At 36.7% G+C, this 25,777-nt stretch overlaps 1 protein-coding gene across 1 annotated transcript in view; it reads right to left on the bottom strand.

The window, feature by feature from the left end:
- Positions 1-1,968: 1,968 nt before the first annotated feature.
- The window catches only part of LOC306884764 (DNA primase large subunit-like), a 73,582-nt gene continuing 49,773 nt past the window's right edge, over positions 1,969-25,777 (bottom strand). The window contains exons 11-14 of the mRNA XM_079440949.1: positions 14,381-14,507; positions 13,262-13,344; positions 5,982-6,050; positions 1,969-2,576 (exon numbers count right to left, since the gene is read on the bottom strand). Coding sequence (XP_079297075.1) covers positions 2,364-2,576; positions 5,982-6,050; positions 13,262-13,344; positions 14,381-14,507 — 492 coding nt within the window. The 3' untranslated portion in view covers positions 1,969-2,363. The remainder of the gene's footprint in view (positions 2,577-5,981; positions 6,051-13,261; positions 13,345-14,380; positions 14,508-25,777) is intronic.

Consider the following 25,777-nt stretch of genomic DNA (forward strand, 5'->3'; position numbering starts at 1 on the left):
AACTCTTATGTTGAACTAATTAAATTCTTCTGTTGTGTGACTGTTGAATTCAACATCCTGTGATTCAAATTCCAAGACATAAATGAATAGGAAATCAGTTTTTCAATTTTGAATTTAGTCCAAACCTGCTTTAATATGGCTAAAGGACTAGTGCGTCAAAGCTAAAAGCAACACCAGGGAACTGGTGTAAGGAGGCAGGGCTTTGTCAAATGCAGTCTAGCTCTACCAAATATAAAACACGAAGGCCTCTTGCTGTCAATACCCCAGCTGTGCACTGCTTATATCCAGATGCATATTATTTTCCACTAATCCCTTGTCTGTCAAGCTCCATTTTTAAACTCCAAAGCTAATTTAATTCCGCTAGTGTGATGTGGTGAAGGATTGAAGCACAGCCGGCAGTGCGGCTCCACTGTGCTTCATAGACCAACATTATGGCCCGTGGTCATATAAAATGAACCTCATATCCAGTCAGTCTGTCATCAAGCATGGAAATGCAATTTCTTTTGCTTCCTCCATTCAACATCATTATGGTTGTTTAAGATAACAATATGAATGGAGCAACAAAGGTTGAGTTTTCAAAATGAAAAGGGATAAAGATGCGTCACACCACTGATCATTATGTGTCAAGAAGCATTGGACTGAACTAGAGCGGGCTACTCTTCTGACAGCAGATTTTTGGTTTCACCTAACCAACCCAGAATAACAGTGTGGAGAATAACAGTTGTGCTGAAACCATATGCACACTCAAAGGTAAGAGCATTCATTAAATTTGTCCCTTAATGGTACTATATTACTTGTCTTTGCCCTACCAAGGGGATGCATTTGCATTCACAATGCAGGTCTAACTCCACAGTGCCTCTAAATTTAGCATGTTAGCTTGTCCAGGGTACAGAGTAAGAAAGAGAAGGCAAGAACTAAACCATTATGGATGGAGTGAGAAGTAAGGCAATCCTAGGAGGAGGATTTTGATCTTGCGAAGGGCATATTTCAATGTTCAAGGACGTTTTCAGAAGAAAACAATGTGACACTGCATAGCAATGCCGCCACAACAGACACTTAGAAATAACATTTGCGGCATACAAAGAACAAATGCTGCTCCACTTAACGATGCTTGACATTCAAAATAAATGTTCATTTCAAGCGCAATTATGTTTAAGAGTCAGAAGTGAGGATGAAGGGTTTACAGATAGCTTTAATGTGAGAGCTGAATGGAAAGCACCTCCTGTGAGGCCAAACTCAACATCCTTCATGTCCTTGAGACTGTAATAGAATATGACTCCGCTTTACTTCTTGCTCCAGCATGATGAGCAAGAAAGAGAAATCAAGGTTTTTTCATTTCCAAAATAATCCATTTTACTTTCAGATTTGTCATTTAAATGAGAAAAGTGCAGCTGGTTCAGTCGGAAAAACTCAGTATTTGGCATTTAAATGTCACCCACCTCATCTACTAACCGCCTACTGTATTGTTTTTATTTTCTACAGTGACGATCAAATGCAGCAGTACCCTCACAGCCGCCTGTATACTTTTGTCTATCTTGACCAATTTCGTACAGCATGGCACCATCAAGGTCATGGGTTTGATTCACTGGAAACGGAAAATTTACAGCTTGGATACCAAAAGTCATTTTGGAGGAAAGCATCTGACAAATATATTAAAGGCAAATGTAAATTCTGAAATTCCCTTTTGGAGGAATTCACTACAGTTAAAATTTTACTGCTTACATATTGTGAAATATCATTACAATTTAAAGCAACTGTTTTTAATAGATTTTAAATAAATGTCATTTATATTTGTTTTTCTCCAGTCTTCAGTGTCACATGATTCTTCGGAAATCATTCTAATATTCTGATTTGCTGCTCAAGACACATTTCTTCTTATTAAAGATGAAAACTGCTTAATTTTTGTGGAATCTATGAAATATAATTTTTCCAGGATTTGTGATAAATAGAAAGACAATATTTTTTGTAACATTATAAATATGGTTAGTGTCACTTTTGATCAATTTAGCACATCCTTGATGAATGCAAGTATTAATTTACTAAAAAATATTCGGTTAGTTTGTCAAGACATCACTGTACCACTGGAAACCACAGCGATTAATATACCGATACAGATGATCATTATACAGATTGTTAGGATTAGTAAAAATGAAAATGGCTTTTATGAAACGTGAAAATTATTTTTATTTTATTATTTTTATAAAAAGGTCATATGAAAAAGATCTCATCACCAAAAGGACAAGGAAAAACAGCCAGATCAAATCCTTTCAGTATTGAAAGCACAATTAATATCAAATACAGTGAACGCAAGTATGGGCCCTATATGGTCTATTCATTTCAAATTTGATTTAACTTCTACAAAATCATTCATCCTGGAAGAAGGAGTCTAAATCTCCCATCTCCTCATGGGCCTGTTTGGAGTTTGCCTGAGATAGACGGGTCACGTTGGCAGGATTTTCTTGGCTTTTTTGTGATACATCGACTTCTTTCTTGATGTCCCGGCCTCCACTGAGAAGCTTCTGACTCTCAGTGAAGTACTGGTTAGGGTGATTGAGAGAAAACCCAGCATCCTCAACCTGAAACAAACAAAACAAGTTCAGTAAGCAAATAACTATACTTGCATTTGAAAGAGCGCATTTTTATGAAACCAGGTTTTAATAACTGCATTGAACCAGGCTACACAGGGATTTTTAGGCTGGTAGCTTCTATGCAATCTCTCCTTTCTTTCAGCCTCTCGCTGATGGATTCCTGAAAGCAGCATCTAATTCAGAACGCTGCGCAATGCATTTGTTTCTAAGTGCAGAGGATATGGCTGTTTAATTATGCTTCAATCACAGCACGCCCCTGATACTCCTCATGAATCAAACTTTCAAACCCATCTCTCTGAATCGAGTGCATGGGGTCCCTGCGGTAGTTAAGCTGTGGACAGACAGATCCATTACATGGATTCATCTTGGAGTTGACACATTACAGTGGACTACCCTCGCCCGCCGACTCTGCGCCAAATGAAATATGCATAAACATGAAACAATACCAGGCGAGGCATAGAGACGGATCAATCCGGCGGATGCGCAACAAGCTCTCCTCCTTCCGAGGTCCGCCTCTCTCGGCTCCCCTCCTCCTTTTCATTATTCTCTCTATTGTTTGATTTATTGTGGTTGTGTAAATATTTCATCAGAGAAGCATCACATTTTGACCTTTAAATAAATGCAGCCAGGGAGGGAGGAATGCAAGCGTCTATTTGTTATGTGTCGCGGATGTGAAAGCAGAGGGCGCATATGGCAGTGATTAAAGTCTCCTACGCTCGAATCCAACAAGCGTGTTTTTGCGGCCAAGATGGTTGCTCTGTCCCGTATCAGATGGAGGGAAGACGAGGTGCTGCGGATCCACTGATGCTCCAACAAGAATGTTTTATTGTGCCTGTTAACGTCGGGGGTTTCTTCATTCACCTTCCCTAAAATATGAGTCATGAATTTCAGAGATGTGATTTTCATTGGGCTTGGTAGGAGGGAGGGGGCAGTTTATCTTTCAAATCCTGTTATTGCAGGCTGTTCATCAGGGAAGCCGTCTTATTCATTTTCCCGCATCATAAGCCGTTCGCTCTGTTTGGCTCAGGGCTATTAGTCATCAGCAATGACCCCAGTACCGAGCGCCCCGGGGCCACGAGCTAAATGATGCCCTTGGACTGCAAAGGCGCTGGTGTTTCACCGGAAGCCATTAAAAGCCATTATATCCTATCAATGACACTTTGAGTGCATTACGGCATTAAAAGAGGGAAGGCGCAGACACAAACACTGTTATAAACCTTTCTTATTGAGGGAATAAATCTAGACATGCAAGAGATTAGAAATTTATACACACGCTCTTTGATTTACTTATCTTGACATTGAGCTAAAGCATCAACAACAGCAAGAACAGCAGCATATATGATCTGAAGTGTTTACAGAGATGTGTGTGGGATTTTACTATGAACTAAAACTATGAACACAGATTAAAATAATAAGAAAAAAAACAATATAACTGAGGAAAACTAAACTAAAATACTTTTCACGTACAGTTGACAACCGTTCAAACATTTGAGGTCAATATGATTTTTTTTTATTAATAGTTTTATTAGGGCTGCCCCCTAATAGTCGACTAATTGTTAGTCGACCAAAATTTTATTAGGTCGCAGAAAAAAAAATTCAATTCCACAGGCGAAGTCACGCAGTCTGTGACTAACAGATGGTTAACGGCTGGTCTATGTGGTAATACAGTAGATCAGGCAGAACATCCAAACGCTCGCCTATCATTCATCGACCTCAAATATGGCTTATCATCTGAAATATGCAAGTATTAGCAACTTTACATGGCCGCTCAATGTAATGTTCACTTAGAAATATGTAGGACAGATGGAGGTGCACACTTACTCTTAAAGTACTGGAAATTAATGTAAATTACTTAAATTAATACAAATTAAGTACAAAAAAGTAAATACTAAGTAAAAAGTATAAAACATCTAATAACCTACTATGAATTCTTTTACAATGAATTTGCAAAGTCAATTAATTAATAATACTAATTTTAAATTATTTCGCATCAGCCTTAAGTAGTTCTGATTTACAAGTTTCTGGTATATTTTTAAATAAATCTCATGAGTTTACTTGTTACTTAAGCCTCCCTTTTTAAATTCCACCTATCACTGCTGACAAACATCTGAAAGGATTACCAATCTCTTTCATATCCAAGTCCGTCTTTTCCCCCTCTTCATAATAACCTGTCACCTAACAGATAGCGCACGATTGCGTGGCGTTGGTGTGTGCACGTTCATTCTCAACCTGTCAGCTGGGTTGCGTTTTTAGCAGAGGGACAGGGCACAGGTGCACACAGGTAATCTTGACTGACATTGCTCTAAAATATTTCTCCTCTCAAAAAAAAAAATGCAGAAAAGTTGCTGCCAGAGTCATACCCACCCCACACCAATATAAAAATACGAAGGAGGAATCAGAAGAATTCCATTAGATAACCATTTAAATAAAGCTGTAATCATTTGCTTTCTCAACCAGTTCTGACACACAAATCCACTGCTATTATGCTCCTGTCAAAAGAAAGCATATTGAAACCGCAAAGCCCTTGAAAAGCCCAATCTTAAAGGGCGATCCAAATAGAAAAAGTAAGGGTTCAGCACATTTATCATTTAATAAGAGTTTGTGCTCACTTGCCCTGAAAATATAACAACAACATTAGCCTTAAACACACTTTGAAAATATTAATGACCTTGAATGTTGATCTAGTCTTCACCAAAAAAGCTTTAGATGATAAAAGTTGTAAACGTATTGAAGGTTTATCGCTTTGATGCATGATTTATTAAATCAGAAAACAAAAAAAAATAAATGTCTCTTTACTTCAAAAAAACAAAAAAAATTTCCCAACCTGTAACTGTTTCTGAAAGAATTACACATCTGTCCATTGCAATAAAATGTAGATATTCCAGAGATACAGTACCTGATGCATTACCACTTCCGTCAGCCATGCTGAATTGATGTTATAAATAAAACAACACTATGACATAAAGGCCCTGTCCTAAATGCCACCCTAAGACCTCAAATGTCAAATACGACACCCTACGGGTCCGTGGACTTCACTGACACAAGCAACGGTCATCTTAAGTCTGCAAATGCACATCAAGTGTGCCATTTGGGGAGGACAAAAAGGACAGTCATATAGAATTATAGCTAAGAACCAAATTTAAATCACCCATGTTGAACATAAACTGTTAAAAACTATCTGTCCTTGTAGCAGACACCATGTGTCAGTGGGTTCATTCATTTTAAAGTGCTATACAAAACTTTACAAGTTTACAAAAAACAGATTCTATTGGATTTTAAGCTAATGCCAGATGTGACTACAATGGTCAGCCTCTGTAAAGACTTTGCAGAGCTTTCCCTGAGCTGACAAAAGCAGGCCCAATTACAGCAGGCCAAAATGAAAAGCATCCTTACATTGTGTGTCAGCTCAAAGTACTTCTGGCAGGCCAGCTGATAGTGCATTCCCTTGACCAGCTCCAGAATCTGTGAAAAAGAGAGAGAGGAAAGGGTTGAACATTTGGGAGCGAGAAAGGAATAGGAAGACATAAAAAAAGCGGAAAACAGTGAGTGACAATTAATAAGAGTAATAGAGTGGCCTTAATTATTTATAATACGTTTACATGTATGCTCTAAAAAGGTATCTGTGTAAATTATTAAAGACCAAATATTAAGAAGAGAAAAACAACACTTCTTGGCTCCACAAAACAGCAAAAAGAATCAGATGTCAAAGCCACCTTAAACTTGCCATTAACATGCACTTCATATCCAAAGAGTAACAATGTTCTTTTAATAACATTTTATTTACACTTTCGTTCATGTCTCCAGCATGACCAGATGGAAAACGCCACTTACATATTACACTGTCGAGCTTGTGTAAACTGAAAAACACCAACCGAGAGCTTGAAATGCTTTTTGCCATTCTGACAGATAAAAAAAATGAGGTATATGGTCCTCAAAGTAAAGGATGCTAGGAGAAAAAAGAACAAGCCACAACACAACACTTGCTTTTTGTGATATCAATGGTATATTAATAAGCATTACAACAAGATAAAAATGGAGCCTGACAGAAAATTTATACCCAAGACCATCAAAGTGACAGATGATTGTGTGTAGTACAAACAGTGTCTGTATATACATATTACTTGTGTAGCTAGATAACACAAATACATTAGTATTTATGTTTCACAGAAGAATATGGTCAGAAACCATCCCTGACCACCTCTAAATCCAAATACAATGAATCTGAAAGTATTTTAATGTGGTCATGTGACATCCAACTACAAGCTGATCGCTGACAATGCATGTTAATGACAGGTGTAAAGGGGGCCAGAATGTCAAATCAATATCTAAGCAGGCTTTGATGAGCAATAAAGATTAATAACGCTGTTAACAATGCATTGTGCTACTTTCGCTGACACAGCACACGTTTATGACATTTCAGGTGAGAGACAGCAGCAAAATGCCATCAAAGGGAGAAGGAGAAGTGGTTACACATTCTGCTTCTCTTTCCTTTTCTTTTTTGCTCAGACCTCTCCTCAGGTGATGCTTTTAACACCATGTATTCCCTGTGGTAAAGTATGGCATTCCACCTCAGCTAGCATCGGCAAGAGCTGACATGTATTATACATGGGCTTAAAGGTGAGAGCCAACACCATCCAACACCTAACTCAAAGCTCCAGAGACAAACGCTACTGGGAAGAAATGGTAAAATATACAGCAAGACACCAGCTAGGGGTTCAATGTATGCTGCAAAAACAAGATAAATATAACTGGTTTAACATATTGCCTGCGGATAACGGCCAAGAACAGCCAATAACATGCATTACACATTAACACTGCACTTATTTGACTTGTAGCAATTTGTGGGTTTCTTAAAAATATATTTTTGCAGGTAGCTAAAGACACTTTTTGCCTATTTAGCTCGTGTCGACTAACCGGACGGAGGACGAGAATCCATAAAACACATTTTTAGACTATTTTCCAAGGCTGCATGATATATTAAACCCATTTAAAAATCATAATTAAGCATAATTGTGAATTCACAAACGCTATGATTCAATTAAATTATATGCGATGCCGTTCACACAGTATATGCTCTTTAATTATTTCCATGCGTGTAGGTTAAGTTTGTGCGTCTCACAGCGGCTGCGTTCACAGTAGCTCCACAGAAACTGTTATTGTTTACATGTGGAGCGTCTCAAACTCATCTCTGCATGCTGTTGTGAGTTTGTGTTTATTATAACGTTCATCTGGGAACGTAACGCGCCCCATTTCATCAGATTTGTAAGGTAAATCATTTATAAATCTACACAAACACAGGAGAATACATCACGATTTCAAAATAAAAGCTCAACCCCTCACTCTGAGTTTACACGGATAGATGTCCACATATTCATGTAATCTGTCCTAAAGAAATGGCCAAATATTAAAGATTAAGTGTACGTTTGAATTAAATGGTGCTTGGTCAATATTCAACAGTAATGTGTAAAAATAATCGTCAGGCCGTCGGCGTCCCCGGCAGACCTTTGTTGTAACACGTAATCTACATTAGCTCTGTTGTTTATAATACATTATGTATTTTAACAGTTTTGTTCAATAAAACCATATGACTTTTGATAATTATTATTGCATCATTGCTATTATATATGTACTTGAAGTCATTTTAAAAGCTATTGTTCACTTAAATCCATTTTTATTACCACAAAAAATATAATAATTATAGGGCCCTATGAAATCCGTTTTATTTCCAAATTCAGTTTTTTTAATTTTATTAATCAAAAAGCCTACCTAATTAATTGAGTTTTACAGTTTTATCTGTACCAAATTCTGTTTTCCATTATTTTCTGGATTCCACTTTAATTGTTCCATTAAATATTAATAATAAAAAGCATCTCCAATTAATTGATAATCATCTAAATAATTTTTATATTTAAAAAAAGTATTTTTTCAGAAATACTGCACATTTACATTTTTCACCTAAATACATTCTGGTAAATAATATTTCTGGTAAATAGTCCTTTAAAAAGTGTTTTTTGATTATAATTTCATTATTATTAGACTAGAATGTGTGGATATGTTGTCATTCTCACACTATAATACTGATCTTTGATTTCAGTGATTTGGACTGAGATGGACACTTGCTTCTTGCACTCTATGTTGCCCTTCACTTTAATAAAAAAGGATTTCATAGAAATTTGGATTTCATTTGGTTTAATAAAATATTTTTAAGTAAAATTGTTGATTTTATTTTGTGGGAAATTAATCATTTAGATTAAGCGAAAAAATTATTCGATAGATCAATCGAAATATAGTCGTTAGTGGCAGCCCTAATATATATATATATATATATATATGGTGTCAAAATTAGCGCGTTAACGCATGCTATTAATTATTTTCAGATTAACGCGTTAAAAATATTTAATGCAATTAACGCAGGGGCGGGGCTAGGGTTGGCCACCCCATTCGCAACTGCTGCCTCTGTCTCTTTTTTTCTTGCAAAGGATTGCGTTTATTTAGATGCAGAATGTCTTTATGACCACATCAAACGGGAGAAGTTTCAGACATGTGCTCTATACGTCGCCTCCACACCAGACGCGAGTCAAACAAGCGCGTAAAAGATACTGTGCTCGTAGCCTGTAACCTATATCATTTCATATCATACAGCGAAAGAAACTACGTGCATGCAATGTCGTAGTTATGCCGTCAGTTAAGGCATGAAGTAACCAAAAAGGCGATTAAAGCTGCCTTAAACTGTTTGCATGCATGCAATAGCCTGTTATATATGCGTCACATTTAAGTAGCTACATGTCTCTGAAATGGTTTTAAAAACTGTCCTGAGGCACCCCAGCACTGTCTCCCTCATCTAAAATACCCAATTCAACTCATCCGCTCATTAGTTGAGACTTTCAGACCTGAAGTGAGTTAGAAAATGTAAAGAGATTTGTGAGAAAATAAGATGCATGTCAGATCCCCATCACCTTCAGCAGCAGCAGCTTTTAAAGCAATAGCAGGCAAATACGTTAATAACCAGCTGCTGTGATGTCTATTAATCCAAGAACAAAAGAAAAAAGAGCAAATCAATAACTTTTATAGTTTTAAGGGGTTCATCTATATTTTATTTAGAATTTAGTGTTTAGTAAGTATTCATTTTCTGTATATTTCTGCTGAAGGGCACAGCTAGCTAAATATGTAATTTATTATAATGGGTTCATGTGAAGATTGTTTTAAGTTCACTTAAATTAGACGTTAAGTCTAATAAATGTTAAAATTGATAGCTCTCAATTATACTGTAATGCTGAATGGCTACAGTCAATGGTTAAATATTCAGGGGGCCAAATTTCTTTTTTTATAGAGACATCAGTAGTATTGATATCAGTGATGCTGGCCTTCAATCATAAAAAAGATACCATTAAAAAAATATTACAAATATACTGTCTTTATGTTGTTTGTTTGTACATTTGAAGATTGTTTATTTAAAAACTTGAATGTTTTTAAATAAAGGTGGGGTTAAGCGTGATTAATCACGATTAATTTTAGAAAAATGTGTGATTAATTAGTTAATTTTTTTAATCGATTGACAGTACTAATATATATATATATAGTGCTGTCAATCGATTTTTTTTTTTCTTGACACGAATTGTGTTTATTAAGATGCAGTACGTCTTTATAAACACAAACAGAAAACTTTTCAGACGCGCACTCCATTTCCAATTCCAGGCAATAATGCAGAAATGGTACAGGTAACGAGGAGCTTGAGTTGAACTGCGGTCAGATGAGACATTGTCAGGCCATAACTAAGGAAATAATAAAGGAAATCAATAACTTTTGTAGCTTTAAGGATTCATCTATTACTCATTTTGATTTTAGTGTTGAAAACTTCAATTTCTGTATATTTCCTACTTGAAGGGCACAGGTAAATATGACATTAATTATAATGGGTTTATGTGAAGATTGTTCGAAGTTCACTTAAATCAGTTGTTGCAATTTTTCAAGTCTAATAAATGTTCAAATTTATAGCTCTCAATTATACTGTAATGTTGAATGGCTATAGTCAAAGGTTAAATATTAGGGGAAAAAAAAGAACAATTTCCTAGAGACATTAGTACTGTTTTAGCCAGTACTAATTAGAGTAGTATCATTATCAGTGATACTCGCCTTAGTCAAACAAACAAATATATATATAAAAAAAAAAAAAAAAAAAAAAAAAAAAATCAGGGTTTTTTTTTTTTTCTATATTAATATGAAGACTGAATGCGAAATTATTGCAATATAAAACTATATTTAAAAACTTTAATGTTAGGTTGGATTAATAGTGATTATTTTCAGAAAAAATTAGCGATTCATTTGTTAATTTTTTAATTGATTGACAGCACTAAAAATGTATATATTTTCACATAATTTGTATTATTTTATTATTTCAAATCAGAAGAAACATAAAATGATAAAATATGGAAAAGTGATTGAGGGATGTTTTCCACATGGATATTTTTTACTAAAATTTACATCAATTTAGTTTAGTCAGTTTATATAGTAATCGACAGCAAATGTATCTGCATACTTAAGTCAAACACTTTAACATGAAAAATCCCACAGGACATCCTTGAACATGAGTGAATAAGTCATTGAATTGAGCGTTGAATGGGTTCATTGAACTGATTCACCAAGTATTTGCCACTTACAAACTACCATTCTTTTTGACACTGAAGTTAAAATCTGTTAAAATCTGAAAATGTATACACGTCAAGGAATAATTACATAATTACAAAATGGCATTGTTGTAAAGAAGCTAAATTGTCAAAAAAAGCACATTGAAACTGCAACATTCAAGATGCTCCTTAACCAAAATCTGTTAATATAACATGAATATTCAATATGTCACCAATATATAGCCTTGCAACCTGCTTAAGTTATCATCACACTACAAATGTAATTCCATATGTGTTGCTTAGGTGAGAAAACATCTACCCTGATAATAAAAAGTAAACAAATTATTTCTATACATTTGAAGCAACACTGGGCACAAGTTGACTTTGTTCTGAGTGCTTTATTATATCTGTGGCTTAATATCTTGATAGCAAACAAACAGGCGCAACATAAGACTATAATTTCAGGGGATGCTAAAGTGAAAAATGCTGGGATTAAAGCCGTAACATATATGCTACGTGTGACTCTACATGTTCCCGCTTCTTTTTCCACTGTTTGAACAGTGAACCAAGCATGTGATCCTTTAATCTGCACTTCCTGAGGTAAGAGTCACGCTGTGACGGGCTCTAAGTGCGAGTGAGAGAGAGGTGAGCTCACTTTTCTACAGCAGTTCTCTTTCCAGACTGGAGTCTCGCCCTTTTGACTGTAATGTCACTTTGTCAATAGACAGGTTGACTGAGAAGGTTGACGTTCTGCATTTTAATCACCCTACTACCCAGGCTTTTCACATTTTCTGAGGTTTTTAATTATCCAGCACACTGGGCTGGCGCTGTGGCGAGAGGGCCACGTGCTGCGAGAGCTCCTGGGGTGAACATCAAGCTGTTGCTTCACACGCCCACAGGTCTAAGACTCTGAACACTGAGAGTGTATAAGGACACTGCTTGGGGTCTCCAATGAAATTATGAATTTAATTGGATTGGAAATGTGCTACCCTTGGGCTGGCATGTCGGACTGCATTAGGCAGCCATCAGCCATTTCTCTCAACCGCACGATGGGTGGTAGTGGACGAGGCATGCGAGAGACAGAGGAAACAAAAAATCCAGCACACCTTACAGTGGGAACAAGCTAACGTTTCTCAAATAGCTGAAGATGATTTTTCATGAACTTCAAACTACATGCTTTATATAACAAAAGTATTATTTCAACATTATTAGTATATGTATTATATATTTCAACATTATGTGTAACATTTATTACCAGTTCAAATAGTCCAAATACCCCCCAAAATAATACAAAACATAGTAATAATAATATAAAAATAAATGTAATTGTCATATAAAAATATATCTTTTAATTTTTGAGAGTTAGCTTCACTCATATCAGTTAGAAGTCTTAACAGTAAAACCAGAGATAGTATGCAAGATTTGGCTTTATATATATATATATATCTTTTTAAGAGCCTTTTAATGCTGAACTTAATGGCCTTATTAAAACCAGCCCGTTAATTGCATTAGCGGCAAAGGATTATAACTCCAGGAGAACATTACAGCAAGGCTGGTCCATCTCATTTCACTGCCTTGGTAAGTTGCAGCTGCTTTAATGTGTGAAAAAGAAAATCAGCTGAAATGACTTTTAAGAGTACTTTAAAGAACGCATCAAATCACTAGATACAGCAAAGGTCAAGGTAATCAACACAGAGCTGAAGCTGTCATTACACTGGAGAATCCTGAGAGTTATTTCTTTTTGTCATTAATATTCCAGAAGTACAGCAGATTCATTAATATTCCAGAAGTACTGCAGGATGGGGCTTTCAGGGATGCCTTGTTAAAAATGAATCACACCACTTTTGTATGATTACTACACAGTCGTATCATTTTAATTGTCAAGCTAATATCCTTTCTACTCATTATTTGGTAGATTTTGTTTGGTTTGTGGTCATGGAGAGGTGAATTTGCGCAAATCATTTTAATGGATGCCAAGTTATGTTTTAAAAAGCCCTTTACACGCAAAGTGCTGAACCTGGTCAAGTGTGTGCTAGTTGTCAGACAAACCTGATTGATCCCACTAGGGGAGACTTTATAGTTCTGCAGCTTCTGTTTCAACAGCTCAGGGTCGATGTGGCGGAATGGGCACCCTGTGAAGAAGACGAAGAGAAGAAGAAAATGGGTTTACAAGCATCACAAACCAGTGTCTGAAAAAAAAAAAAAAAAAAAAAATGTCCAACAGGACAGTTGGAACACGACCCATGTGTTTTTTTTGTTGTGCCTTGAAGGCCACTGCGGGAAGGGGTACTACTTGTGGGGTCGTGTTTCCAAGCAAAAGTGAGCAACTAAATCTTAAGTGCTCTTCCACAAGGCTGTTTAGTGAAGGGTACATACTTTATAACAGCCACTTCAAGGAAGTAAATTAGCAGTTATGATCATGTGATCCTGGGTGGAAGGTACTAATTTTTAGTAAAGTTTTTGTGGTTTTGAAAGTAGACTCGTTAAGGCAGTGTTTATTTAAGCAAAAACACTAATATTGTAAGATATTATCACAATTCAACATAACTGTTTTCAATATTTTGAATATTTTTTGTAATTTATTCCTATGATGCAATGCTGCATTTTCAGCATTAATACACCAGTCTCTAGTATCCCATGATCCTTCAGGAAACATATGCTGATTTGCTGCTCAAGAAACATTTCTCACTATTATCAATGTTGAAAACAGTTTTGCTGCTTAAAATGTTTGTGGAAACCATGATATTTTTCAGGATTCTTTGATGATTTATTAGAATAGAAATCTGTCTTTACTGTCACTTTTGATCAATTTAATGCATCCTTGCTGAATAAAAATATATCTTTTCAAATACTAAATATCTTTGTGATGGTGTATTGAAGCATGCAAGACCGTAATGCCCTCCAGCCTTATAGTATAAGCTTTCTGATCTTCATAGTGAGCAGGTCATAGTGATGTGTTCACATTCGTATGCATTTTGTCCATTATGTGCATTGCGAAAAGCAGGTGTTATCAATTAGGCTGCATGGACTTGCATTTTTTTTATACAGCTAATTCAAGACCACCTGCGTACTAAGCAGTCTTTTAATTCTCTTTGCTACAGAATTAAAGACGGGCCTCGGGGGGACCGATCGCATTTAAAAGCAACAGTCTGGCTCAGTATGACTCACCGTGGTAGTCGCCTTGGCTGGGTGGGTTTGACAAAATCACCTTCATGCAACTGTAGGGGGTGTAGTCAGTGCGCTTGCCTTCCTTCCCAAACATGTGGCGGACGCTGTAGGCATATGCTTTATCAAACTGCAGAGCAAGACAAAGACGAGAGAGAGAGAGAAAGAGAACGTGAGTTTGAGGGAGAGGACAGTGAAGCACGTTAGAAGAGGGTAGGAATAGTGGGGAGGTTGTGGGTGAAACAAAGACACTGTCGTACATCAAGTGGGTTGTGGCAGGGCGTTTTCCGCTCTGAAATATAGAGCTATTAGCAGGGACCTGCTGTAGCGGTGTCGCCAAACCGCAGACAACTGTGACTGGATTATGGATAATGTAGCTGCTCTCTTTCTTGCTCCCCTCCCCCATTTCTGTTTCACTCTTTACACACAAATCTCATGTCTCTGAGGCTTCGCCATCAAACCAAATTAAAAAAATTTAACATGCAAAGGAAACCCGTGTTAAAGAGCCGCTACCTCAAGCAGAAATAAAAATAACACTGCAAAATATTCACAGAGCAATGGATTTTTAGAACAGCATTGTTCTAATTCGTGATTGTAACATTACCATTCAATGGTTTGGGGTCGGTAAGATTTTTTGTGTTTTTGAAAGAAGATTCTCATCAAGGCAGCATTTATTTGATCAAAAATACAGTAAAAACAGTAATATTGTGAAATAGTATTACATATTATATTTGAAAGAAATATTATGCAACATTTTAAAAATTAGTTTTTTTGTGTGTTTTTGAAAAGACATCTCTTTTGTTCAACAAGGCTGCATTTATTTGATCAAAAATACAGTAAAAACAGTAATGTTGTGAAATAGTATTACAATTTTAAATGTCTTTACTGTCACTTTTCATCAACTGAATGAATCCTTTGCTGAAAAAAAGTTAATTTCTTAAAAAAAAAAATAATAATAAAAATTGATTGACCCTAAACTTTAGAAAATTTGTTCACATTACAACTAGAAACATAATCCAAAAAAAAGATAAATAGATCATTTAAGAGTTATAGAAAGATTTGTCCCCCTTTCAATTTGATGACAGCAGCACTCAAGATGTATCAGTTCTACAAATGTTAATTCTGATGAACATGTTCTCTATAATCTAAAGAGCAGGAATGGAAAAAGAACATCTGTCCATCTGTGCAATGAGTCACATGATCAATGTCACAAATTTGCTTATTTGATTAGTGACCTAGAAATAGTGCAGAACCCTTAAACTACATTTCCAGGTTTAAATAATATTTTGAATCCTAGATTTTCAATGTGGAAATGTTTGTTTGCGCAGGGCCCGGGTAGGACAAGAAAAAGTAATAAATACATTGAAGTTGTCTCATGCGGCTATTATCATACAAATTAAAAGTGACTTGAAATCACCTTTGAGCATTACCGGGGTCTTATTTGTGCTTACATCACCGTCCACCTTGAGAAATATGGCGTATGCTTAGGAAACCATTAAAGTGTTTGCATTTGATGAGGGTCAGTGCATTCAATCTCAGGTCTGAACTCAATACACCAATCATGTACACACTGGTAACTATCCAAAAGGGTAACCTAGCCTCCTGAGCTGGTTATGTCTCAGCTTAGAGAGGGAGAGAAAAGAGAGCAAAGGAGGGAGAGAAAAGAGAGCAAAGGAGGGAGACAAAGAGATAATTACCTGCAGCAGTCTGATGCCATTACCATCATAATAAACTTGTGAACTTGACAAGGTGACTATCTACAAGGCTGCAATTAAACAGGCCATAAAATCAACTTACTCAATCACAAATTAATGACATGATGGGTTTATAGTTTCAAGAAAGCCCTTCAGGTTTAATATCATATCACTACTCCTCAACTCTTCTTGTAATCTATTTTGTCCAATTTAAATTCATTTTTAACCTGTGAATTTTGTCCGTGTTGACAGATCCGATCCATGTTTACATTTCAATCTCACTACAGCCTGAGCCATGCTTGATCTGCTCTGAATGCAAGCTTTAAATCTAATCTGCCTTTATGGAGCAGAAATTCTCCCCGTTTTCACTCAAAGTCAAATAGCAAACGACCAAATATAATTTGTACTTTTAAAAAAACCAATGTGAATTGCAGTTTGAAAACCACTTCACTTAAATAATGTGATGTATTTTTGAGTGAAACAGGATATTTGATTGGGGAGGTGGGGGGTGTAGAGAGCGAACAGATTTGGATAGTAAAATGTGGTCATTACACTGTCAAAAAAAAAAGGTACCTTAAGTGGTGCAACAGCTTATCATTGGGGCAGTACTCTTAAAAGGGACAACTTTGCACCTTATTTATCCCTAAAATGTGCATATTAGTGCATCACAGTAACTAAATAAAGGTTCTGCCCCAGTGACAAGCTGCTGCATACCTAAAGGTGATTGCTAATATAAACAATGCCTGAATAGCTATTTGACTATCGTTTAACATTATCCAACTGCCCACATTGCCTAAGCAATGTCAGCAGAAAAAGAAAGTCATAAAGAATGTGCATTATGAAAGTAAATGGGGTCAATTTTGATTTCACCCTGACCTAAATGTTCACACACAGTAAGTACATTTTGTAATGTGGCAAAACAATCATCATATAGGGTCCCCCGGCTCACAGCACTCTGCCGCTGACTCCCACTTACAGTAAACGCTGTCAGGCAGTAACCCGCAGACAACTCGCTGCTGTTGGCTGCACCGTCAGCTCATTAGAATGCAACTAATTACTGTATTAATGTCAACAGCCTCTCCCTTAATGTATGCAAATGCACATCTGAGCCATTTCATATCCGTTCCAAAGTAAACACGGAGAAAAATCTGTACCAAAATAAACGGCGAGTTAATCTGTTGTCATTTTCTGCAGATTATAAAACAGGCTCCTGGTGTGACCCATTCCTCGCTGGATTCAGGCTCGTCTCATTTCCAGATGTTTTTTGGAAATTGACTGCTAGATTATTACACTTGAAAGCTCCAGCGCTTCATAATGCTGTTGTTGTGAAATGCTTCTGTTGTGCATTTTCTTGCTAATTATCATTTGATTCCTCTATGAAAACAAGAAACTATTAATTAAAAATATAAATATAAAAGGTTGTACTGCACGGTATATTTAAAACAGTATAGTTACTGACCCTGTACATCAAAAGATATCACTTACCGTCTTTGCAGGGTAAGCATTGTAACAATGTATTTAAACTTTTCTAGAGGTTTAAAAAAAAGCTGATTCAAATTTTAATTTTTAAAAATCAATTTACAACATATATAAACAATACTGTATGTAAACACTATATTATATGATATTTTGAAAAAAAAAGAGGAGTAAAGTTTTTTATAGTGTTTGTGCTCTAACAGTATTTTTCAGTTCTCACAACTCTACACGACTGAGAGATCCTGAATATGGTCATAAAGGCACTGAGTTATTGCATCCATTTTTTCAACAGTCGACCGGCACCTAAAATGAACTGGCCAAACAATAGAAGTTTAAGCACATTGCGACAAAAAGCTAGTAAAACTCGATTTAAGCTGCGGCAGTGTATTGAAGAGCTTAGGAGAGTGTTGAGTAGGTGATTATATTAGAAAAAAAGAGCAAAGCTGCTAAAACACAGCTCACTGAATTCATATTGTACCCTGTGGGAATACAGATAACATCATAGGAAATCTCTCTCTTTTTGTCAGCAGCACACAGATGTACGTGCCACAGACAGACGCAGGATCTTAGTATGACCATCGGCAAAGCAGTTCTTTGTGACTGCAGTAAAAGTCCATGTTAAATTGATGCCATTTATGCCAAAGTGTGGAAAGAGTGATAAAGTGATACTTACTTGCTAATATGAAATAATCTGTGAAAATGTAAAGCATGTCAGGGATGGCAACACTGAAAAATATATATAAACCTATTGAAGTCCAAAATCACTGCTCAGGGTGATACAATCAGCCTTTCATATTTCTGACAAAAGGCAATGCTTTATGTTCTTAAAGAATAGAGTGTGGAAAGGAGTGCAAACCACTACAATTTCTTAAGATTGCTCTGCAAAAGAAGGAACAGGAAGGCAAAACGTGAGTTCAAAAGATTGATGTATCGGTAGAGGCATTAAACGCAAACCCAGATGAAAAGAGAGGTTGGGCACAGCTCTCTGCCAGTCTGTGGGGCCAGCTCTGAGTCTCACTGACAACAATAGATGAAGTGCCACAGATAAACTGTTGCTGTACTTAAGATACACTTGACAATTAAAGAACACAATCGTAATTATTTGCTGTCCCATACAATTGTTATTTGTCTGACTGCACAATATATATGTATGTGCACAATATATAAATGATTAATCACGATGAACTGAAATAAGTTTTTATATACATAATATATATAAAATACACACACATACATGTATATATTTATGTCATATATAAATAATTAATATATAAATGTAACATTTTTCTTAAATATACATGCATGTGTGTGTATTTATATATACATAATAAATATACACAGTAGCCTACACACTCATATATTATGTAAACAAAAACGTATTTTGGATGCGATTAATCTAGATTAATTATTTAACAGCACTAATATATAAATATTATATATATAAAAAAAAATTTTTAATTCATAAACAAAAAATAAATCAATAACATAGGAAGTTTTTTTTAAAGCATCTTATAATTTTTTTATATGTACAAACAGTAATCGCTATATCTGCATATCTATAGCTATCTATAGATCTATCCATCTATACTGATAGATCTGTAGACGGTACCTACAGTATTACAATTTAAAGTCCACATAAAGGCAATTCAGAGAATTGTTTCTAAACACTAGGGCTGGGCGATATGACCTAAATTCAAAACCTCGATTAATTGAACGCTTTACCTCGATTACGATTATTGAATTACTTTTTTTTGGTACTCGTAGTTCATTATAGGTTTGTACTGTAAATATACTCGACTACTAAAGATGGGATATTTTTTTCTAACGAAAGAGTGCATTTCTTATCTTTGTGATTTTTAAATAATTGAAGGAACCAAACTATTTATGGTTATTTGTTGAATATTTTGAACAATTGAAATTAAAGCTTACTTGAAATGAAGACATCTTATTAAAAAGTCACATTTCAAGTTTCTTAAAAAAAAATTGAAAATAACTTTTGATTTTTTGTAAACAAAATGAATATTGCCATGTCAAATGTAGAAAAAAACAACATCTCTTACAAACAAAAAAGTTTTAAATATTGTTGTGTGAAAAGTAGAAAATAACTCCAGTAAACAAATATTTGAATGAAGGTAAATGCTGATTAAGAGCAAACGATCTTGCGATCTCAGTGATCTTGTCCTGTCACGTTACATGCACAAGTATTTACTCTACGTTCTTACTGGCTGTTCACACAGAACACGTCTTTGCGTCTAAAACCACGAGACGCAGTGCTCAGGAACGGTTTTTAAAATAAGCACAGCGCAGAATGCCTACTCAGACATGTTGCTGTCAAATACAAAAGTTGCCATGCCAAACTGCTACTGCAAACAAAAGCTTGCAACGCTTGCCCCGCCTCTGGGGTCTTCTGATTGGTCCACTGTTGTGAAACTGACATTGATGAGCGACGCTGCGTGTAAAAGTTTAAATTATTTTAATGCACCACTTATGTGCGTGATGCTGCTAAAGACACGAGTGCAATGCTCATACAAGTCAGTATAGTGCCGACTACACACTTGGTAGTATGTTTTTAAGGGGAAAGTAAAAAAAAAACGAAAAACCCTGACATGGGAAAATTGCTGAAACACACATTACAAAGACTGTGAACTATGTAGTACTGAATTGAAGTTTTTTTTATTATTAATATGTTGAAAAAAAGTTGCGCTTCTTAATATTTGTGGGGAAACTGTGATACAAATATATATATATTTACACACATCCCAAGAGTGGATTAGAATAACATCCTAGCCAATGACTGTTCTCCACTGTCTATATGCATAATGATGTCTCTTCACAGTTACTGTCCTGCATGTTCCTCTGTTATTCACTGGCTTTTTTACTATGTCAATTAGCAGCATTAAGCTTTTGTGGTGCACGCAGACTCGGCTGAGTAAACAGCGTGAACAGTTAGGGGCCTGAGTGGTTGAGAGGGTCTGGTTCTCTCTATACAGTGTGCAGGAGGAGCTGCTGGTCTCTTGGGGGCCTGGTGCTCTAATTAACCAGGCAGCTGCTGTGGGGGCGTGGTGGACGTTTTAGACAGCCAGACCGGTAAACAACGCAGCCACTTGTCACCATCACAGTTCCTTGTAGAGCAGTTACCTTTTTGATACTAGGAAGGGGAATCAGTTTTTTTCCATAAATTATCCTCCTCGCTCTCCCTGAGGAAAACATTAAGAAACGGCGGTGAGGAAAAGAATGTGAGAATATAAATAGGTACAGAGACCGTTTTCAGGAAGATTCCCATTATTCCTTCACAAAACACTTTGATGTCAAGCGCAATCTGAGACAAAATGATACTTCTGGCCAGAGGATTTCTTATGTTTTATGATTATAATAAACAGGTTTAATTCAAAAACAACACAATCAAATGTTTACCCACAAGTGTCAAAGCCAAAGGATCTGTGGCTTTGGTATCGTTCCCGTGTGCTGCAAATCCACAAGCTGTACTTTCTAGCGCTGAGACCATTGGTGTAGAATAATAAATAGGCATCATGGTTCAATTAAATAGAAATAGTGAGGTGTGAGATGCCCCGCTCCCCACATCCATCCTTCAAGCCCCCCTCAGCATGGGTGAATAAGCCAAAAAGTGATTCATGCGCCTTAAAGGTTACTGGCAAAATGCTCAAACGTATTGTAATTACCTTTGTCTTTTCATGGAATATTTTGCATGCTAATGCTCTTTTGAAGAAGATTATTCACCCCATGCGAATGTTAAATGGTTCAGCGCTGTGTAAAGACTAAAAGTGGCTACAACGTACTTCAGAAAGAATCGAGATAACCTGCGATGTAATTATTCTAAATGCTACGCATCCTTAAAGTAACTTGTGGCTGGATTATTCAAAGCAAAAGCATTTTGTTATTGATTAAAGTCTATTATCAGAAAACAGAAAATCTCTGGAGACAAAAGCTTTATAAGTTCTTTCTTCCTTTTTGAAGTTTGTTGAATAAAATACAAATGCAAACCTACTTGATACTTGCTAATTAGTGAGGGGAATGAATATTTCAATTAGGTTGCTTAACAATTAATTTAATAAATCCATATAATGAGGAACAGTTCTTTAATCATACTCAACAGGGAAGCATTGAAAAAACCGACACCCTTAACAATTTATCTTAACCAGGATCGTTGTGGTAAAGCTACGAGATGAAAGCTTTTTTTCCACGTAAACCTGAGTTTCTGTCCTAACGATCCACAGCAGGACATTTTGTCAAGTTTAGCTTTCACTTCTGTGGCATCAAGCAGGACAGACCCACCCACTGTGAAATCACATTGACAACTGGACCCAAGAATATATCTAGAGACTGGAATAATCACAGGAATTTGGGGCAGTGAACAACCGCCAAGCACACACCTGAGAAATACACTATAAACACTTAAAATATGCTAGAAACTGCATAGCAATGCCCTGCTAACCATCCACAACTCTTATAACAAAAGCCTGAGTTTTGAAACTCTATAGGCCTGTTTACACAGAGATGATTGTTCAGTGCCAAAATTTGGTGCAATAAACATTTTAAATTTGAATCAACAGCTGTTAATGCAACTGTTCTGATGGAGACAAATATTGTCATGCTGTTAATGCACCAGATTTTTTGTACAGAGAGGGGTTGTAATATCTTTTACCTCGCACTGTGAATACAGCTGGCCCACCAATACGATTCACACTAAAACTATGATTATTTTTTCAAATAACAGTGAATAGCAGAGGACAAATCCAGATGTGGCTCTCTGAATTCGGTGTTGTTTGATAAAATTTCATTGTGTCTCTGAGAAAACATGTAAATACTGTATAACTTTTCCTTCTCGTGTCAGAAACTGAAAGGGATAGTTCACCCAAAAATGAAAATTGTGTCATTAATTACTCACCCTCATGTCGTTCCAAAACCCTAAGACCTTTGTTCATCTTTAGAACACAAATTAAGATATTTATGATGAAATCCGAGAGCTTTCTGGCCCTGCATATACAGCAAGGCAACTGACACATTCAAGGCACAGAAAGATAGTAAGGACACCATTAAAATTGTCCATGTGATATCAGTGATTCAACCATAATTTGCTGAAGCTACGAGAATACTTTTTGTGCACAATGAAAACAAAAATAATAACTTTGTTCAACAATTTCTTCTCTTCCGTGTCACACTTCGATGTGCGTTCAGGTAGGGGTGTGCGATATGACGATTTTTGATCGTGGACGATAAAAATGTCTCCACGATCTGCTTTTTAAGAAATATCGTAGTATCGCGCTACAGCGCACATTGTCAAATACAGTTCTGGCGCCGCCGTCTCTATATACTGTACAACACGACATACAGCAGTAGAGTTACTCAGACAGGACACTGCACTTATTCGCGATCGCAAAAGTACATTAACGTTATTTGCATACAAGCCTTGCTGGTTAAATGTTTAATTCGCGCGCTGGTCTGACCTGCGCTTGTTCTGAGCGCATACACCTGAAGCACGCGCACTAAAACGCCTGTCTAACAGCGCCTGATTACTCAACTAAGTTATATTTTGCGCTAATACTGTCAAAACACACAAGGTTTACATACAGACTGAGTTGGTTATCTCTAAAATGAAAGTAAATAGTTAAGAGAGAAACGGATGCGTGCCTGTTAGATGCTTGCAGCTCTTAAAGGGACAGGACACTAAACGTGCTGTCGACTGTCATTAAAGGGATAGTTCACCCTAAAATTAAATTTCTGTCATTATTTACTCAGTGGAAAACCAAACAGTTGCTGGTCCACATTGACTTTGATAGTAGGAAAGAAACATCCTATGGAAGTCACTGAGGACCAGCAACTGTTTGGTTTTCCACCTTCTTCAAAATAGCATTTATAAATGTTCAGCACAAGAAAGAAACTCATTCCGGTTTAAAACCAACTTTTGAGTAAATGATGGTATAAAAATACAACATTATGACAGAATTGACAGACAGATGACAGAATATTAATTTGTGGGGGAACTATTCATTTAACGTTAACAAAACAACAAAACGCAAAATAGAAAAATCACTCACTATTCTTGACTGAAAAACTTTAATACAGTTGCTTTAGGAATCAGTCTATCTAGTGTTTTATTTTTATACTTGTTCATTCAATTTCATTGAATGCTCTGCTAAATGCACCTATTGTACCTGAAAATAAAGCACTGTTTGTTTTATTTGTATATTATGTGTATTTGTAATGTGCATCTTTGTTCTTATTTTTTAATAAGAAAAATAAAATAATGACAAAGATTTTTTATCTTCGCCCACTTTGGCCTAAATATCTGCCATGCATCTTTGTCTTTCTAGTTTGGCTGTAATGCTCAGACAACTTGTAAAACCAAAATAGTAAAACTAACAAAGAATCGTGATAAAAATCGTGAATCGTGATATTTCTATAAAAAATCGTGATATGATATTTTTCCCATATCGCCCACCCCTACGTTCAGGACAGTACCACAACATATGCGTATGCATTGCTCTCTTTGCAAACAAGTCACAGTGCAATCGGGTTCTATGTCAGAACGCCGGATCCTGTGTCAGCAGCACCACACGCTTGCATCGTGGTACTGTTGTGAACATGCAAAGTCTGACACAGAAGAGGTTGAACCACTAATGTCACATGGACTATTTTAACAACGTCCTTACTAGAGGTCGAACGATTGGTTTTGCAGATTAATCGACACCAATATGGTTGCTGGAACTATCGGCAAAAATCCACGCCGATAGTTTTCCGGGTTGTATCCATTGCTGGAGCAGCTGAGAAGAGTCCGCTGTCATTATACAGTACGAAAGCGGCTGTATACAGAGAGCGGTATTATACAAAAATTGGCCCAAATTTTTGCTGAAGATCTTGGTTGCTGTGAAGAGACCTTAAATATGAAAAATCTAGTTTATATAAACCAGTAAAGCCATATTAATGCAACCAGACTCCCTTATGGCTGAAGAGTAGAATCTCTTGTGCTCAAGAAATGTCCCTCGGCAGTGGAGAGTGGAGCGGTATGTGAGAGTCTAATGAGCGTCACCCCGGCGCACCTGACATTGTGCTCACTCAATCAAAATGAGTGTTAACAGCAACCATTTAGCCAGAGAGGAGCATGGAAGGCCATAGCTGCCTGCCCTCAGCCGTTCCTGGCCCTCTGCATGAATGAGACACCACACAAAGTCCATGCCACTGATATGTAGCAGGTGCCATCAGGGTCCCGCGCTTCATGCAGCAATCAGACAGATCAGCCTCGGGGTAAACAGTAATTTATTCATCCAAAAATCAATGACTCGTGACAATATTTTGCATGTAAACCATTTTGGTACTGCATACAGAATGCAGAACTCACAGTTGCTTGTACTATAATTACTGTCATCATTTATTATGATTATTGTTGTTGCTTTACTGTCAACTAAAGACAACTTACTGCAGACTAATAACCTTGGACCAAGGAAGCAAAAAAAAAAAAAGTGGATTTTATCAAAACAGCAGTGATTTTTAACTCATCAGGGTGCATAAAAGCTGAACTGTATGTATAATGCACAGCTACCGTTAACAAGAAGCATATCTGAACATTAGGTGCTAAATGGCGGCATCCCTTCACGCATGCCAAAGTAGAAAGTAACAGAAATCTGTGAAAGGCAAAACAACATCGAACCAATTCCTTCATAAAGAAATGCATAGATTATTCCTCGAGATATTATTTGCGACCACCCACACCCACTACCAAATCAAAACAAGCGGTCCAGACTGAGATGTTGCTGCAGTTGTTTATTTGCCAGTGAAAGTGGAATGCTAATGGGGGCTTTGTGTCATCTGATATCCTTGACACCTCGCATGCATCACTCACAGAGCACCGACTCCATGCGCTGGTTCGTAAAGAAGGCTGTGTTCGCTGTGAGTGGGTGGACTGAGTCCCACCTGCGAGGACAGACTGAGGGGGACGCAGCCACCCTGGAAATGGGGCACTTTTGCGAGTGGCGGTGCGTGACCACCAGAGAATGTGTTTGTCTGGATGTGTTCTTTTATTTATTTATTTTTTTCACCTCCTGACTTCTTCCAGAGGAATGGTTGGTGGCTAAGAGAAGGAATATTTGTAAATGGACACCCTCTGACTGCTTTTGAGTCTGTGAAAGTGGCTTAGCATTAGTCAAAGCAAAAGCACCTCTTTGAACTCTAGCTTGTTCGGTGCCGGCAGTGCAGCATAGTAAATGTTTGGTGC

The sequence above is a fragment of the Barbus barbus genome (assembly GCF_936440315.1).
Source record: "Barbus barbus genome assembly, chromosome: 18".
Taxonomy (NCBI): domain Eukaryota; kingdom Metazoa; phylum Chordata; class Actinopteri; order Cypriniformes; family Cyprinidae; genus Barbus; species Barbus barbus.